The 14,622-nt window shown below is 39.4% G+C and overlaps 1 protein-coding gene across 8 annotated transcripts in view; it reads left to right on the forward strand.

Moving 5' to 3' along the window:
* THOC2 (THO complex 2) overlaps nt 1–11,319 on the forward strand; it is a 48,892-nt gene extending 37,573 nt beyond the window's left edge. For 2 of the 8 annotated variants that reach the window (XM_015860748.2, XM_015860750.2), the window contains 9 exons: nt 18–454; nt 937–995; nt 2,499–2,534; nt 5,855–5,992; nt 6,304–6,373; nt 6,450–6,607; nt 7,203–7,276; nt 7,378–7,425; nt 10,372–11,319. In XM_015860748.2, coding sequence (XP_015716234.1) covers nt 18–454; nt 937–995; nt 2,499–2,534; nt 5,855–5,992; nt 6,304–6,373; nt 6,450–6,607; nt 7,203–7,276; nt 7,378–7,405 — 1,000 coding nt within the window. In that variant the 3' untranslated portion in view covers nt 7,406–7,425; nt 10,372–11,319. Of the gene's footprint in view, nt 1–17; nt 455–936; nt 1,813–2,498; nt 2,535–5,854; nt 5,993–6,303; nt 6,374–6,449; nt 6,608–7,202; nt 7,277–7,377; nt 7,426–10,371 lie in introns of those variants that run through there. The other 6 variants (XM_015860749.2, XM_015860751.2, XM_015860752.2 and 3 more) reach the window with 6 other exon arrangements.
* Nucleotides 11,320–14,622: the final 3,303 nt, after the last annotated feature.

Here is a 14,622-nt window from a genome sequence, read left to right on the forward strand (position 1 = left end):
TTTTGTTTTTGATGCAGCAAAATTATTAAAGAGAAAGATGATAAAGAAAAAAGTGGGAAGGAAAAAGAGAAAGAAAAGAAAGAAAAGATTCCAGCTACCACTCCAGAGACGAAGGCACTTGGGAAGGATGGGAAAGATAAACCAAAGGAAGAACGGGCAAACAAAGATGATAAGCCAAGAGAGATTAAGGAGAAAACACCGAAATCTGACAAAGAGAAGGAGAAGGCCAAGAAAGAAGAAAAAGCTTCAAAGGAAGAAAAATCCAAGACAATTGTTACAACCATTGAGTCAAAGTCAGTTGCAGAAAAGGAGAGAGAAAAGGAGCCATCCAGAGAAAAAGATGTAGCAAAGGATATGAAATCCAAGGAAAATACTAAAGGAGGAGAAAAGATTCCAGTAGCTGGGTCCTTGAAGTCTCCTGTTCCCCGATCAGAAGCATCAGAATGTGAGAGGGGTAAGTCTGTTCTGAAAAATAAAGGAAGCTACACAGACAGTAATAACATGTTGTTAGAAAATCACTGAATACCAATACATGCAACGCCCTAGCCCTGTTGAAGAGAAGGGCTAGCTATTATGTAGTTATGACTTTTTCGTGCCTGAAGTAGATATTCAGGATATCTCCAAAATGAGAAGTGTGTGAATGTATAGTTTGTCTTTTCAGTGATTGCTCATCTTTGTAAAGCCTATCAATTGAGAACTTTTGTATGTGGATTAGTAACATGTTAGAGTTATTCTAAATGGTCATTTATTAGAATATATTGTATAGCTGTGGCTTAAACGTTTTGCATGCTTTTAAGGCACGCTGTTCTCTTGAAAAACAAAATTTGACTTAGTGGTAAAACTTAATTTTAACTCAGATTATTTTGGTATTTCAGAAAGACAGATCAGCTCTTAAAGCTGTTTGAATAATGCTCTTGTTCTTTTTCCTTTTTCCAGAACAAAAACGCCGCAAAGTTGATATCCATTCTTCTCCATCACATTCCTCAACAGTAAAGGTTAGTATAGCCTGAGGAAGGCAGCGCCCATGTTAGGCTCACAAGTTTGGGATGCCAATGTCCGACTTCCTTCAAGTTTTGTGCCAAGTATTCACTGGAACCACTGGAGGTTTTATATTGCATTAGAAAATGCATTCCTTTTCTTTATTGGCGGACTGTCTTTTTTTCTATTAAGATATTTTTTATTAACCAAAGTAAAGCTTCAAGGACCTAGCACAAATTTCCTAAATTGTTTGGAAATTGCAAGAGAATTTTTACCCAGAAGTGCCTCACTGTTTTAAACAGTCAGTTTTTTTGGAGTGCAATGGTAGCTACAAGCAAATGAGTCTTTGCAGCAGAGTGGAGCATATTTTTCTGCACTTCCATTGAAGAATCTATAACACTGAAGATTCCTGGATGATACGGGATGTACGATACCTCTGAATTCATCAGGCTTCTTGATGAGCGTCATACCGATATGTGCCTTCTAAGGAGAGGAGTCTTGAAAGGAGTTCCATTTTAAAGTCTCCTTGGTGATCAGTTCTCCTGTAGTTGTGTATAATCAGTGAGCATGCAGCTTCTGTCGTACCTTCCCTTCGAGGTTTGTTTATTTCCAATGGGTTCCCACCATGTTGAGCCCTGCGGTACGATAAAACCAGATGTGGCAACCAAGCCTACTACCCAGCAAAGAGAAACCCCAAGCATTCAAGCGCAGCACAATACCTTGGGCGTAGCCTACTTTGAAGACTCAGGGTAGCCATTCCTTGCTCTATATTTATTTTATTTCTAAACCACCTATGTCCGTGGCATCTTTGCAGTACGTTGAACATTTAAAACTGTAAGTCACTAATACTTCATCAAGAGCACTGTGATGGATTATGTGAGCTTGTAAGATTCATCGTCTTAGCAACTTTAGAACAAGCTTTCTTTTTTTCTTTCTTTTTTTCTTCCCAGAAGAGTGTATCTTTTTCTATGTAAGATTTGCTTAAAAGATTTAGATTAACTTTGAAGAACTGGAGTAGCTTTTATTAATTTTAAGGAAGCAGGTGGCAGGGATAACTACTCAAAATAGAATTTAAAAGATTTTCTTGCCTGTTTTTGTAAATGACAACGTAAAGTTCTAGAGTGAATTCTGCCACGTTTAACTGAAAGTGGAGAAGATACGTGTTTAAAAGTATTTTAAGCCTATTTCAACTGTGATTCAGCAGTATTTAGAATTAAGGCTGTTTTTCTTGGTGGGAGAATTGTTTTTCAGTGTTCTATGAAGATTTGGGTATAAATGCATTTTGTAGTTAATACAACTGAGCAGAGAAATAGATGTGACTTTTTTTCTTCCTTTTTTTTTTTAAAAAACACAAACAACCACTAGTTTCTAGATTTGATTCTGTGTGAAGTATTAACCTAAGATTTATTCCAGAAGGAGTAGCTGCTTTTTGTTTCAAGGGTGCGGCCATGCTTCCCAAAGTTCCTCTGGTTTCTGAAAACTATTCCAGCTTACGTGTCATCTCCATTCATTTTCTACAGGACAACCTCAACGAACTCAAGGACTCTTCAACAAAGGTTTGAATCTTTTAGAAACAACCAAAATTTACTTGGGTTTTGTTTCAGAGAAAATGTAACCTTGGTCTTGTGGTGAACTACCTCAGAAAACTCAAATTCCACTCCTATAAATCCTAGCATTGTATCAGAGGGATGTAGAGCTTTGCCACAGGAGAGAGAGGGGGAGTTGTTAGGTGAAAGCAACATTAAGAGAAGTCCCTAAATGTAACATTCACCCAATATTTTAAAGAGATTTTATTTCAGTGATTACTTCTTCAGTTTTAGCCTGTAGAAGGCTGACAGAATGAAAAAGAAACAACTGTCTTTAGTGTCTTTGGCTTCGCTTACTCCTACAAAATAAAACAAAATTATGCATCTGAATAGGCAAAGCTACAAAAAGTAAAAGCTGACTTTGGGTAATCTGATTTAATAAAACCAACTTTTTACTCCATGGTCCTCATGGAAACATGCGTGTTTAGTTAAAAACAAAAAGCAAATCCAGAAGTCATTTATCTGGCCTAAGAGGTAATAGACTAGTTAGATTAATTGGTATTTTAAAAGAAATAGAAATACTGATAGATAGTTATTTTAAAACAAAAACGTATTTAATACTTATCTTTTCCCCTTGCTACAGTTGTAATACAACATAGGCAATTTTCTAAATAATGATTTGTTTCCTTCCTGCAAAAACACACTGCAGATGCGGTATCTTACAAGAGGGTGTGCTAAAGGATACGTTTGAGAGTGTAGTGATATTTCAGAATATTATTTTTTGGGGGCAAATTTAGCAGATATTTGTTGCCTTTTTTAAATACATTACAGTGACAGTCATAAATACCGTGAATGAATATTTAAGAAAGCTTTTTGCAGTTTCTTTTGGACGTGTTTAAAGTGTATTTAATTGTATCTGACTAATAGAAATGAATCAAGTCTTCTAAAGTTGCTATTAAGAGTTTGGGTCATGCAGTCAGTAATAGTATATAAATAGCACAGATGTTTGTCACTTTGAAATTGTTGAACACTTGGTCTTTCTGGATAACTTATAGGTTTATGTAAGATTACATATATTAATTTAAAATGCACAAAGGATTTATTGCTTTCTAGCCTGTATTATACACTGCACTGATGTTTTACTTGTAGCTCTCTCTTATGAAACAAAGTGCTCAGAACTCTTGGCTTGTTTCAGTTCAAAATAGCCCTGACTGCTTAATGGATGCTTGTGAACTTCTTTGAGCTGGGCTCTGTCCTTTATCAGCTGTAACTGCTTGCATGGGGGTGGCACACAGGAGGCATCCTTTGAGGAACTGTTTGTGTGGATGGATTGTCAGGGTGTTTTGTACATTTAATTTGTTTAAGATTAGGAAAGTATAATATTTGTCTTGAACTTAGATTAGAATTCTTGGCTTTTGCCTGTAAATGCTATAACAAAAGTTAAGTTTCTCTCTTAACTTTGTGTATATGTTTGAAGCCTGTAAGATTTCTGAGTTCACCTTCTGCTCAGAGTTAGGGAGTCAAGTGTTGTTGTGTGCTGACAAAGTTCCTTTATTCCTGACTTCGCTGGGATTTATTTTTTTTTTCTTTTGGAGGAGGATGGGGAGAGGATGAGGGCATAGGGCACACCATTGGAATGATGCTTTACATCGCAGGTTATAAAGTACAGGCTGCCAGACTTGTGTTAGGCTTGTGTTATTCTTTGGTCTTTGTCCAAGCTGCATAGCTTATGGCAGTGCCCCAGGTTTGGTGTGGATTGAGCTAGCAGCATTTCTAGAAGTGAGCTGGTAAAATTTGACAAGCCAGATCTGGGCTTTTCTTTAAGGAGAGGAAGAGGGAATAAAGCTTTCCGTAACTCTCCATTGGAATGGTAGAAGAGCAGTGGGAATCTGTCATGAACAACCATCTGAATGCAAGAAGCAGAATGAGAGGAAAGCAGAGCGAAATGTGGAAAGTATCTGTGGGTGGCAACTATTAATGGGGCTGCATAACGAATGTATTTGCTGCGAGTCATTGTTAAAAGGTGACAACAAACCAGGGAATAAGGATAATGTTAACTGTAGAATAAGTGCAGGAAAACCACAAAAAGACAAGAGAGGGGAGAGAGCAGAGAGAAAGGGCTACTGAGGTCATTGGCGTGGGGAATTATGTAATAGCATTATGGCATGTGCTGAAAGGAAAAGGGACCTAACAATGTGCCTCTTACCAAATTTGAGCTTGCTTATTTTAGTTTAAATGTTTGCTAGAATTCTAGAGAGACAGAATTAACTTAAATATTGTTTCAAATAGATTTATTCTTTCTGTTGGTTTGGCTAGTTCTAATAGTTTCTAGATTGTTCTGAACAAATCTTATGCTTATGTATTTAGTGTACTGATTAAGCAAAATGTCTGCCCAGTAAGAAATACAGAGAACATTTAATTAAAACATTTTCCAGATAAAATTAATAGTATACTTTAGCATCAATTTTAGCAGACTTAATTCTGTGTGTTGCTGTAACTTAAGTATATGAAATAACACAAAAAGACATGTTTCATTTTGAAATGTCTTAATTGGTCTTTTCATAGGATTTTATAGTCTGATCTTTAAGAGGTACAGTTATACTTAGAGTACATAATTACTGTACAAATACGAATGTACTATCATAACAAGTCTACTACCTTATGTATGCACGTTATAGCCTTTTATTTTTGCCAAGTGTTATGCTTGATGCAACTATGATTTCTTCTTGCTGTCCCCCTCTCTCCCTACTTAGTTCACATTACAAATATTCAGCTTTGTTTTACAGAACTTAATAAAACTGGTTAGGAGAAGAGTGCAATAACAACGTAGAACACATTACAAAGCAAACATGCAGAATTGCATATTGAGCGACTTTTATCATTTCAAATGCCAGGTCTAAGGTGGAATTTTGTATTGCTACAGCAGAAACATGTTATTCAGAGTTGGCCTAAGTACTGTATGGAATAAGATTCATTTGAAAAAATGAAGAGTTAGATACTGTCTCCATTCATTTATTCCAGGCAGAATTTGCAAGTGCTAAGTCCAAGAATCTGCATATCCTGTATCAGTAGTACTGCTGATTAGTTTTGATGTATTGGACAATACTGGTAAAGAAATGTCTATTTAATATAAGCCTTTCAGTTAGGTGAGAGGGTTCCTGAATTTTTCAGTGCCGAGAAAACAATGCTGTGGGTTATATGATAGATGACCAATTCAAAAAAATTTCTATCAATATAAGTAGTAATGATAAATCTTGCTTTTTGAGCTAGATCTGTTTTGTTAGTGCAAGACTTATTTACACATCTAGGAATATATATTAATATTTGGTGATATTGCCTTAATTTAACAGCACTACATTAACCACACTACTCCAACACTGTCCAAGAGTAAAGAGAGAGAAGTGGACAAGAAAGATTTGGACAAGTCAAGGGAAAGATCCAGAGAGAGAGAGAAGAAAGAGGAAAAGGACAGGAAAGATCGAAAAAGGGTTGGTGAAACTTTTATAAACTAGTAGTCTAGAAAGTTGATAAATACATGGAAAGCTTTTTATTTGAAGTTTTAGCAGTAATATTTGGTGGTACAGCCTATCTAAATAGAAGTGATCCTTATCAGGGTTGGTTTTGCTTCTGTTACTTCTTCCCTTCAAAACTGATCATAAGAAACTTTACACAAGCTGTAATAACACTGTTACATTTTAAGTATTCAAAACAAGTTATTCATAATAACCTTATAAGCAGGCACCTACTTTAGCAGTGTGTGTTAATTGGCTAATATCTACATAATTGTGTTTGGTGCCAGGATCATTCCAACAGTGACCGAGAGGTGCCACAGGATTCAACTAAACGACGCAAAGAGGAAAATGGGACAAGTACGTATTTGGTTTTGTGTGTATGGATGTTAATGTTTTACTCACTGTGAATTAAAACTGTTGTATTCCTTTTTAGCAGGTTCTTCCAAACATAGTAAAAGCGAAAGTCCTTCTGATTCTCCTCGTTCAAATGAAAAAGAGAGGGAGAAGAGCAAATCAAAATCTTCAGGAAAAGAAAAAGGTGATTCAATCAAAGCAGAAAAGATGGAGAAGAGTTCCTCTGGTAGCAAAAAGGTAAAGTAAGCTTTAGTCAATTATTTTCCTTTTGGTTTGTTTGCCTGTGTCATGTTGTTTGTTGTTGTTTGCTCTTGGCAGAATAAGCTAGCCTTTTCCTCATTTTAATACTTGTTTATGGCCTGAAAATATATGCCTTGAATTCGTAGGGAAATGCTTTTGGAATTTCCTTTTGGCTCTTAATTATTTCAGTGGTCACTCCTGATAGGATAAATTAGAGGAATAGTTCTTTTGGCAGTAGTCAGGAAAATTCAGAACTTCCTCTAGAGTATTAAAAACTCCAAGTATATTTGCAGTCTGCAGCTATGTAAAAGCAGGGCATATTTAAATAGGAATGCTCTTATTTGTGTATTCAAGTGCATGTGCCACAAGTATTCTGAGCAGCCAGGTAAGTATGTTGCAACTACTTCCCAGTTATAGTTCTTTACTGATAGGCTATCACAGAGCTGTTTGAGATTTTGACTGTCTTTAAAGCTGATTACTGATATTCAGATGAATATTAGGCATGGAGAATATAATACTCCTAGTCTGACTGTACAGCATATGCTGTAATAAACTGCTTATGTAATTTCTGTTGTTTGTTTTTTTTTTCCAGGAATCAAGACATGACAAAGAAAAAGAGAAGAAAGAAAAACGAGACAGCACTGGAGGGAAAGAAGAAAAGAAACAATATCCTTTTACATGTCAGCTCTTAAGAAAAAATACAAAGAAGTGGCTTCTTTTTATTACATATTTTAAAACAAAATTTTTTTCCTTAATGCTGAATCTACTCATAAATCTTCAGAAAAGCACAGATAATGAAGAATGTTCTAATCAAGGTAAAAATAAATAAATTTGCTTTTTTTGAATTCGTAGCTATTGTGGCTTCTGTTGACTGGTGAAGGATTTTGCACGCACATACCAGCCTGAGTGCTAAAGGGGTGAAACCACACAATTTTAACTAGGGAAACAGCTTTCCCTGTTATTAGCTGGGGAACTGGAATAGATGCTTAAACTTATTTGGCAAAAGAAAAGGGGAGGGTGGCGTGGTTAGGGAGTCAGCTGTTTGGCACTTTCTTCAAGAACAAAACAACACAAATCACTATGGTACGTATAAGTTGCCAGTCTTAATAACCTCCTTTGTCAGTTAAAAATACCCTTGCTTTAATGCATTGGAAACTTTTGATCCTTTCTTTCAGTTTATCTGTACAGAGTATTGGCTAGATCAAATTGCTGTATAGCATAGTAAGGCAGTTCTTCATCTCCGCTTGAATGTTCATCTCCATGAATGTACTGACTATTTACTGAATGAAAAGAAACTTCAGACAAGTGAGTAACTAGCTATAGAAAAAAAAACAGTGATTTGAAGCCGATGGTTTTCTGATCTTTCCACACTTTTGCAAATATACACAGACTTAAATTTAGCTGTAGGGATATGAGGGTATTTTTTGCATCTAACAGTTTTGGGAGTCTCATCTCTCATTTTTGGTTGTTTCAGAAGCACAGTTCCTCACTCAACTGAAAATTAGTTTACCTGACCTACTAAACTTGAGCCACACATCATTAGCAGCATTTCTGTGTAGGCCGGTAGGCTGTTTATAGAAAATGTGTGAATATATATATATTGGGTAAATATGAAAATAACTAATTGGTATTCAACAAATATTAAAGAATATGATTTGTCTTGTTTCCAAATCATCCAAGTGCTTTATAATTCCCGTTTGTTCACTATTAAACTGACGAGTTGTTTAATTTCTCCTGGTGTTTGCTTTAAGAGCTCACAGAACCTACAAACAAAATTAAGTATTTTTTCTTCAGCTGCATGTATAAGCAGTTTGAGCTGTTTGCTTTCTCAGAATAATTTTGTTCTGATCGTAGAAAAGCACATATTAAACTTTTTAAACAAGCTGGTGTGATTCAAGAGGGAGATAAGAGAACATTTGTAGATGGACAGGTTGTCTCAGATATTGGAGAAGATTGATGAGGCTGAGAATTTGTTCCATTGCTTAGCTGAGAAACCCCTTACAAACAGTTCTCATAAGAATTATATTTAAAAATGAGGACAAAAATCTGTAAGAGTGGTCAAATACTCAGACAGGATGCCCAGAGAGGCATGGTGTTGCCAGCGTTGGTATTCTAAACCTGACTTGGTATGGCATAGCCCAGTGCAACCTGTTTTAGTTAACTCGTCTTCTTTGAGCAAGGGAGTTAGACTAGCCAGTGCTTGAGAATATTTATGTCTTAAGGTGATCGTGCCAAAACTTACATGGGGATATTTTTACTGTTTGTGGACTCTCAAATTAACACTGCTTCTTGGAGTGGCTGTATTTGCTTTAGGCATCAAAGACAGACTGCAATATTCCAAAGTTCTTCTGTTTGCATATGACTGTTTAAAATAACAGTGGCCAGATTGGAAAGGTGCAAATGCTTTGCTCTTTGGAAATTCCTTTTCAGGAGGTCTAGGGGTTGTGGCTGGTGTAACATAATGGAGGAGTGTTCTCATGAGGTCCCTTGCAGGAGACTGCACTTGTGCTCTTCTTGGGTATTAAAAACAAAGCAATAGATAAAACCTATTACCGTGAGCAAAACCCTGATGCAAAACAATAAAAGCAAACTTCTGTTAACAAATGCATTTTGCTTTGTAAACAGAAATATAGTGGCTCAGGAAGTCTGCTTTCTCATCTTCAGTAATCTTCAGTTAATAGAGGAAGAAACTTCCTGAAATCTTCTGGTCATCCAGAAGTATCTTCTGAAGATACTCTCTACAGCTGGGTTGTTGGAAATGGAGGGATGGACTATTTGGGGAAAGGATCTCCAGAGTTTCATTTGGTGCCATTATTCTGCTGCTGAAGCTGAATGCAAATGTGTACAGGGGTGCTAGGGAACAAAAAGCTTGCAGTGATCTCTTTCACTCTGTTGGTGTAGGAGAAGAGTAATAAGAGTTCAAGTTATTGCTACTTATTTAGTTTTATTTTCTCTTCTTGAAATAATGGAATATGCTTTTGTGAATAGCTTCCAAATTGGAAAAAAAAAACGAGCAGCCTCCAGAAGGAATTTCATGGGATCTTTTTGGAACTCTTTCATTGCTGTTATTGTCTAATCTAGGTTTTTTCCTTTAGAAGAGTTTTTTTCAGAAAGACTTTAGGCAGATGAAGCCTATTACTGAAGTCTTGCAGCTTCTTGAGCAGAAATGATCATTTTTCCCCTGACCAGAGATTCAGTGTCAGGGAAGAACTGTAGCTAGTTATAAAGTACAAGGGTGTTTTTATGACTGCGCTGTGATACAAGAAACAAGTGCATCAGTACATGCTGAAACATCCAGTAAGCAGTGGGCTTAACTGGAGCATCTGTCATAGAATAATAATACCCCATAATCTGCGTAGAGAAGTACAGAAAAATACTCTTTGTATTTGTGGGCTCTAATGCCTGATTCCTGTTTGAGTCTTTCATAACATTCTTCCTAATGAACAGCTTCTGATTAATGCTTTTATTTTTGTCTAACCTAGAGACTTGAACAATTGCAAGGAGGGGGCACACTTACGCAACAGATATTACCTTGACAAGTGACTACTTGTTTTTTATTTCTATCTTTAAATGAGCATTTCTCTACTAACAAAATGCTTACGTTAACATTGCTCTTGCTGTGGGAATAAACTAGAGTTAGGGAACAAATGAGGCCTGAGGGTTCACATTCTTTGAATCGTGAATGGAGTACAGTACTCAACTGTGAGATGGGTATTCATTTGAGCAGCGTCTAATTCCAATTGCGTGTGCCTTCATTGCAGGTGAGATTGAAATGAGAAGATATCCAGCTGTGACCAGAAATGTATTTTCCAGAGTATAGATTGCACAGAAATTTGTGAATGAAGAGGACCCATCTGCATCTCCTTAAATTATTCAGTTCTCTGCTTTATTTCCCCGTGCTGAAGATTTAATTGTTGAGTTGTACATTACTGTATTTTAACTTGTTGCTTAGTTTCTTACACATTTATTTTCAGTACCTGGCTGAAAGTGTTACCTATTCCATATTTTAGCACAATGTGCTGCAAACAAACAGTTGCCATAGTGCAAAGGAGGTTTCATGTGTACAGAGTTCCACTTTAGGTTGTCTAAAATACTGCCTGAGTTTAGTAATTCTTTCAGTATGAGATGCGTTCTTTTAGGTGTTTGAAAACCACAAATAAACAGTTATTGAACCTTTTTGAATTTACCTCATTTAAACTCAGTTTTTATTTATTACTTGGCCTGTTTTTAATACCAGTGACTTAGGAAAGAAGAAGGAAAAAAAAATATTCACACACAAAAAAGAGCGAACGAAGCGGGAGCACTGTTTTCATGCGATGCTTAGGGATTATTTGTATATTCTGTGTACAACGTTGGCTTGTTTAAACAAGAGAAACAAAAACAAACCTAATAAAGAACAAACCCCGATTCCCTCCATCCCAACCGAAACCTGTGCTCAGTTGTCCCTCGCCACACCTTTTGTTTGTCATGTTGTTTTTAGATGAATTGGAAATGCTCTCTTCAAATAATAAAACAAAAACCGACGATGAAATTTCAATTACAGCTACAGGAGCTTTTTAATCGCTACACTTTAGTCTGAAAAGTTTCACAATGACATTTTTAAAGAAAGAAAAAAAAAAAACAAAAAAACAAGAATTTTTTTATCTGCTGAATTCTACCAGTGTAACCTTTTTTCTAAATAAACGATAGTTTTCTCAATGGGTCGTAAATCATTGTGTGGTCGCTTTATTGCTTCATGTACTGCTGGGAAGGTCTGTGAGAGCTTGTACTCTTTGGAGGACTGGCTCCAGTGTCTTGCCCAAATGCCCTGTTTGCTATTTAAAGAGGTATCTTGGAAGCTGAGCTGTTTTGGCCTGGTGCAGCAGTTCAGGTACGTAGTTCATTTGAATGATTATTTCAGAAGAGGAAGTCGTGCCAGTTTAAGACTCTCAGAGGAGCAGGGGAGTTGTAAGATTTATAAGGTGAATTGTAATGGAGACTGAAGGTTTCTCCTTGTAGGTAGAGCTTCCCACAGGAGTCATGTATTCCCTCAAACTGCCCTGCCTGTATTGGCAGCCCCTTGGGGCCTGTGTAAGTCAGTCTGTGTCTTCACCTCTATGGTTTCTAACAGAAAAGGATGATTGCGATTGTCAAGGTTACGCTTTTAGACTGACAAGCAGAAGATGTGTTCTATTTGTGGGAGTGCTTTGGTTAGTGTTAGTGCTGCCATCGCTGTGCCTTACCTGTGCTTAGCAGTGTCCATCCCCATGGGTGCTTCTACCGACCCTCTCCTGAAAAAGAAGGTGATCCAAACTGAAGTTTGTGTGGCTGTATCAGTCCTTACTGCCCTGCCCTGCCACTGCCCTTTGCCCGCAGGCAGCTGTGGGAAATGCATCCCTGTCAATACATGGATGTTAATGGTTTGCCTGGGAAACGCACTTTGTTCTGTTCAACTCTTGGTGCTCCGTGTGTCCTTTTATGTTAAAAGCTCATGAAGAAATACACATCAAATACACAGTCAGTTCATTCTGTATGCTGTGGTCAAGGCAGTGGTTCTCTACAGGTCCAGTCACAGCTGTGGTGCTTTCTCCTGCATTGCTCTCCCCTTTGTCCGATAAATGCTAGAGGAAGGGGTGGCAGAGCCAGAGTGCTGCTCACAGCTGGGTGCTAACAAGCTGGCTCCTAATGAGCTGCTTGGCTGAAGATGGCGAACTCCCCATGTTTAAAGGACGGGGGAATATTACATAAATACCATTTATATTTATTTTCTCAGCTCAAAGCATGGCCCTTACGTTAATTCTGTATGTTTCTGGTAATCAGCCCGTTATCTGGAATTCAGTTCCCCTCCAGGGGCTGCCTGCCCGCTGCTGGAGCCGCGGGTAACAGCGGGGTTCCCAGCCCCTCTGGCCGCTGCATGTCAGTGTTGCTCCGAAGAACCGCAGACCCTCTCAGCCTCAGCGATCGTGGGGAGAAGCGGCCGCCATCCATCCCCGTGTTGCTGGCCTGGACCCCACGGCTGTGGGGTGGGCAATGAGCGCTGGCTGCAGCTTCCCCTGTAGCTGTGTAGTATGGTCTGTGCGTGGCATCAAACCACTTCAGAACCTTGTTTACTGTTGCCTCACATGCGTTAATAGGTCAGTTTGCTTTATTTGTATGCTCGACGTTATCTAACACGGATGGTACGCATTTAAAGGCTGTATAGGCCCTACTCCATCCTTGCCATGGAAGTCCAGCTCTGTGCTGCCCGCAGCCCTGTGCCCCCTCATGCCTTGTGCCTCCAGGGCCTTTCCCAGAGCTTTTTCCCTTGGCCTTTGCCCATTTAACACCGGGTTCAACAGCTGCTTTCACACTGCTGGAAACTAAAGTAAAGCACAGCCTGAGCCTGCAGCAAATCCAATGGCAGCTGTGCTCCCCCCAGGGCCACAGCAGAGCCTAAGCTCAGCACTGCAGTTCTGATTCAGCCTTGTAGCTCTGCAACATGGCCCCAAGGGCCTGCAGGCTCAGTGCAGCCCCAGCCCAGCTGACAGCAGCACACCGCCCCAGCCCCATGGCTCCTTCAGATCTCTTCTTAGGGCTAAAAGAGCAGGGCAGGAGCAGGGCCTTGGCCTCTTGGGCTCAGGAGAGTGAGGAAGCAGTTGGATGGTCACAGCCAGAGGGTTGTGGTCAATGGCTCTATGTCCAGCTGGAGGATGGTGACAGGTGGTGTCCCCCAGGGTCTGTACTGGGACCAGTTCTCTTCAGCATCTTTATCAGTGACGTGGACAGTGGGATCAAGTGCACCCTCAGCAAGTCTGCTGATGACACCAAGCTGAGTGGTGCAGCTGATGTGACAGGAGGAAGAGATGCCATCCAGAGGGACATAAACTTGAAAGGTAAGATCACGTAAGCCTAATGAGGCTCAATGAGGTGTTGCTCTTGAGTCAGGCCAATCTCAAATATGTGTACAGACAGGGAGGAGAACTTGCCAGCAGCCCTGAGGAGAAATGCTGGACGTGAACCAGCAATGTGCACTTGCAGCCCAGAAGGCAAACAGTGTCCTGAGCTGCATGAACAGAGGGGTGGCAGTGGGCAGAGGGGATTGTCTGCATCTGCTCTTCTGTCTGGATACCCTGGCACAAGGATACAGAGCCATCTGAATGTGTCCAGAGGAGGCCATGAAGCTGCTCATAGGGCTGGAGCACCCCTCTGTGAAGGGAGACTGAGGGAACTGGCCTTGTTCAGCCTGGAGAAGAGGGAGTTTCGGGGTGACCTCACTGTAGCCTTCCAGTACTTGAGCTTATAGGCAGGAGCGAGACTGACTTTTTACATGGTCAGATAGCGATGGGACAAGGAGGAAACAGTTTTAAACTAAAAGAGTGGAAATTTATGTTAGACGTGGGGGGTTTTTCACAGCAGGTGGTGAAGGCCTTGTAGAGGCTGCCCAGACAGGCAGCAGGGCTGGGTGTGGACAACAGCAGCTGCAGATTTTGTCCCCAGCAGCAGTTGTGGATGGGCATGGTCTGAATTAACAGTACTTTGAAATTTATTATACCCATGAAAACGCTATCACTGTACTTAAATCCCTTAGTTTAATTGAATAGAGCTATCATTATCCAGAGCTTGTTTATGTCTTGCTGCCTGCAAAACAGAATCAATTTTTTTCAGACTGAGGCAATGAATGTGAGCACCAGGGAAATTTTGTAATTTTATTTTAATAACTGTGTATTATTGTTATTATTTTAATAACCACAAATAAGTATTTAAAAAACAAAAACAAAAAACAAAAAAACAAGTCACGATGCTCTGCACCGGCTCTCAGCAGACACCGTGGGGCCGTACCACTGCAGTGCTGAGCTCTGGCTGTGCTTGCTGCTGGGGGACACAGCTGCAGAGGCTGAGGGCAGCAGCCCAGCCAACCCAAGGCTTTTCCCCCTGTTAGTGCTGAGCAGTGCCTGCATGGTGCTGTCACCATGTGCTGGTGGGTTCAGTCTTTGTCTCATCCGTAGATTGCTCTCCCTGCCATCCCTGTGGGCTTTACACTGCCCCAGCTCAGC

Source organism: Coturnix japonica, chromosome 4, assembly GCF_001577835.2.
Source record: "Coturnix japonica isolate 7356 chromosome 4, Coturnix japonica 2.1, whole genome shotgun sequence".
NCBI classification, from domain to species: domain Eukaryota; kingdom Metazoa; phylum Chordata; class Aves; order Galliformes; family Phasianidae; genus Coturnix; species Coturnix japonica.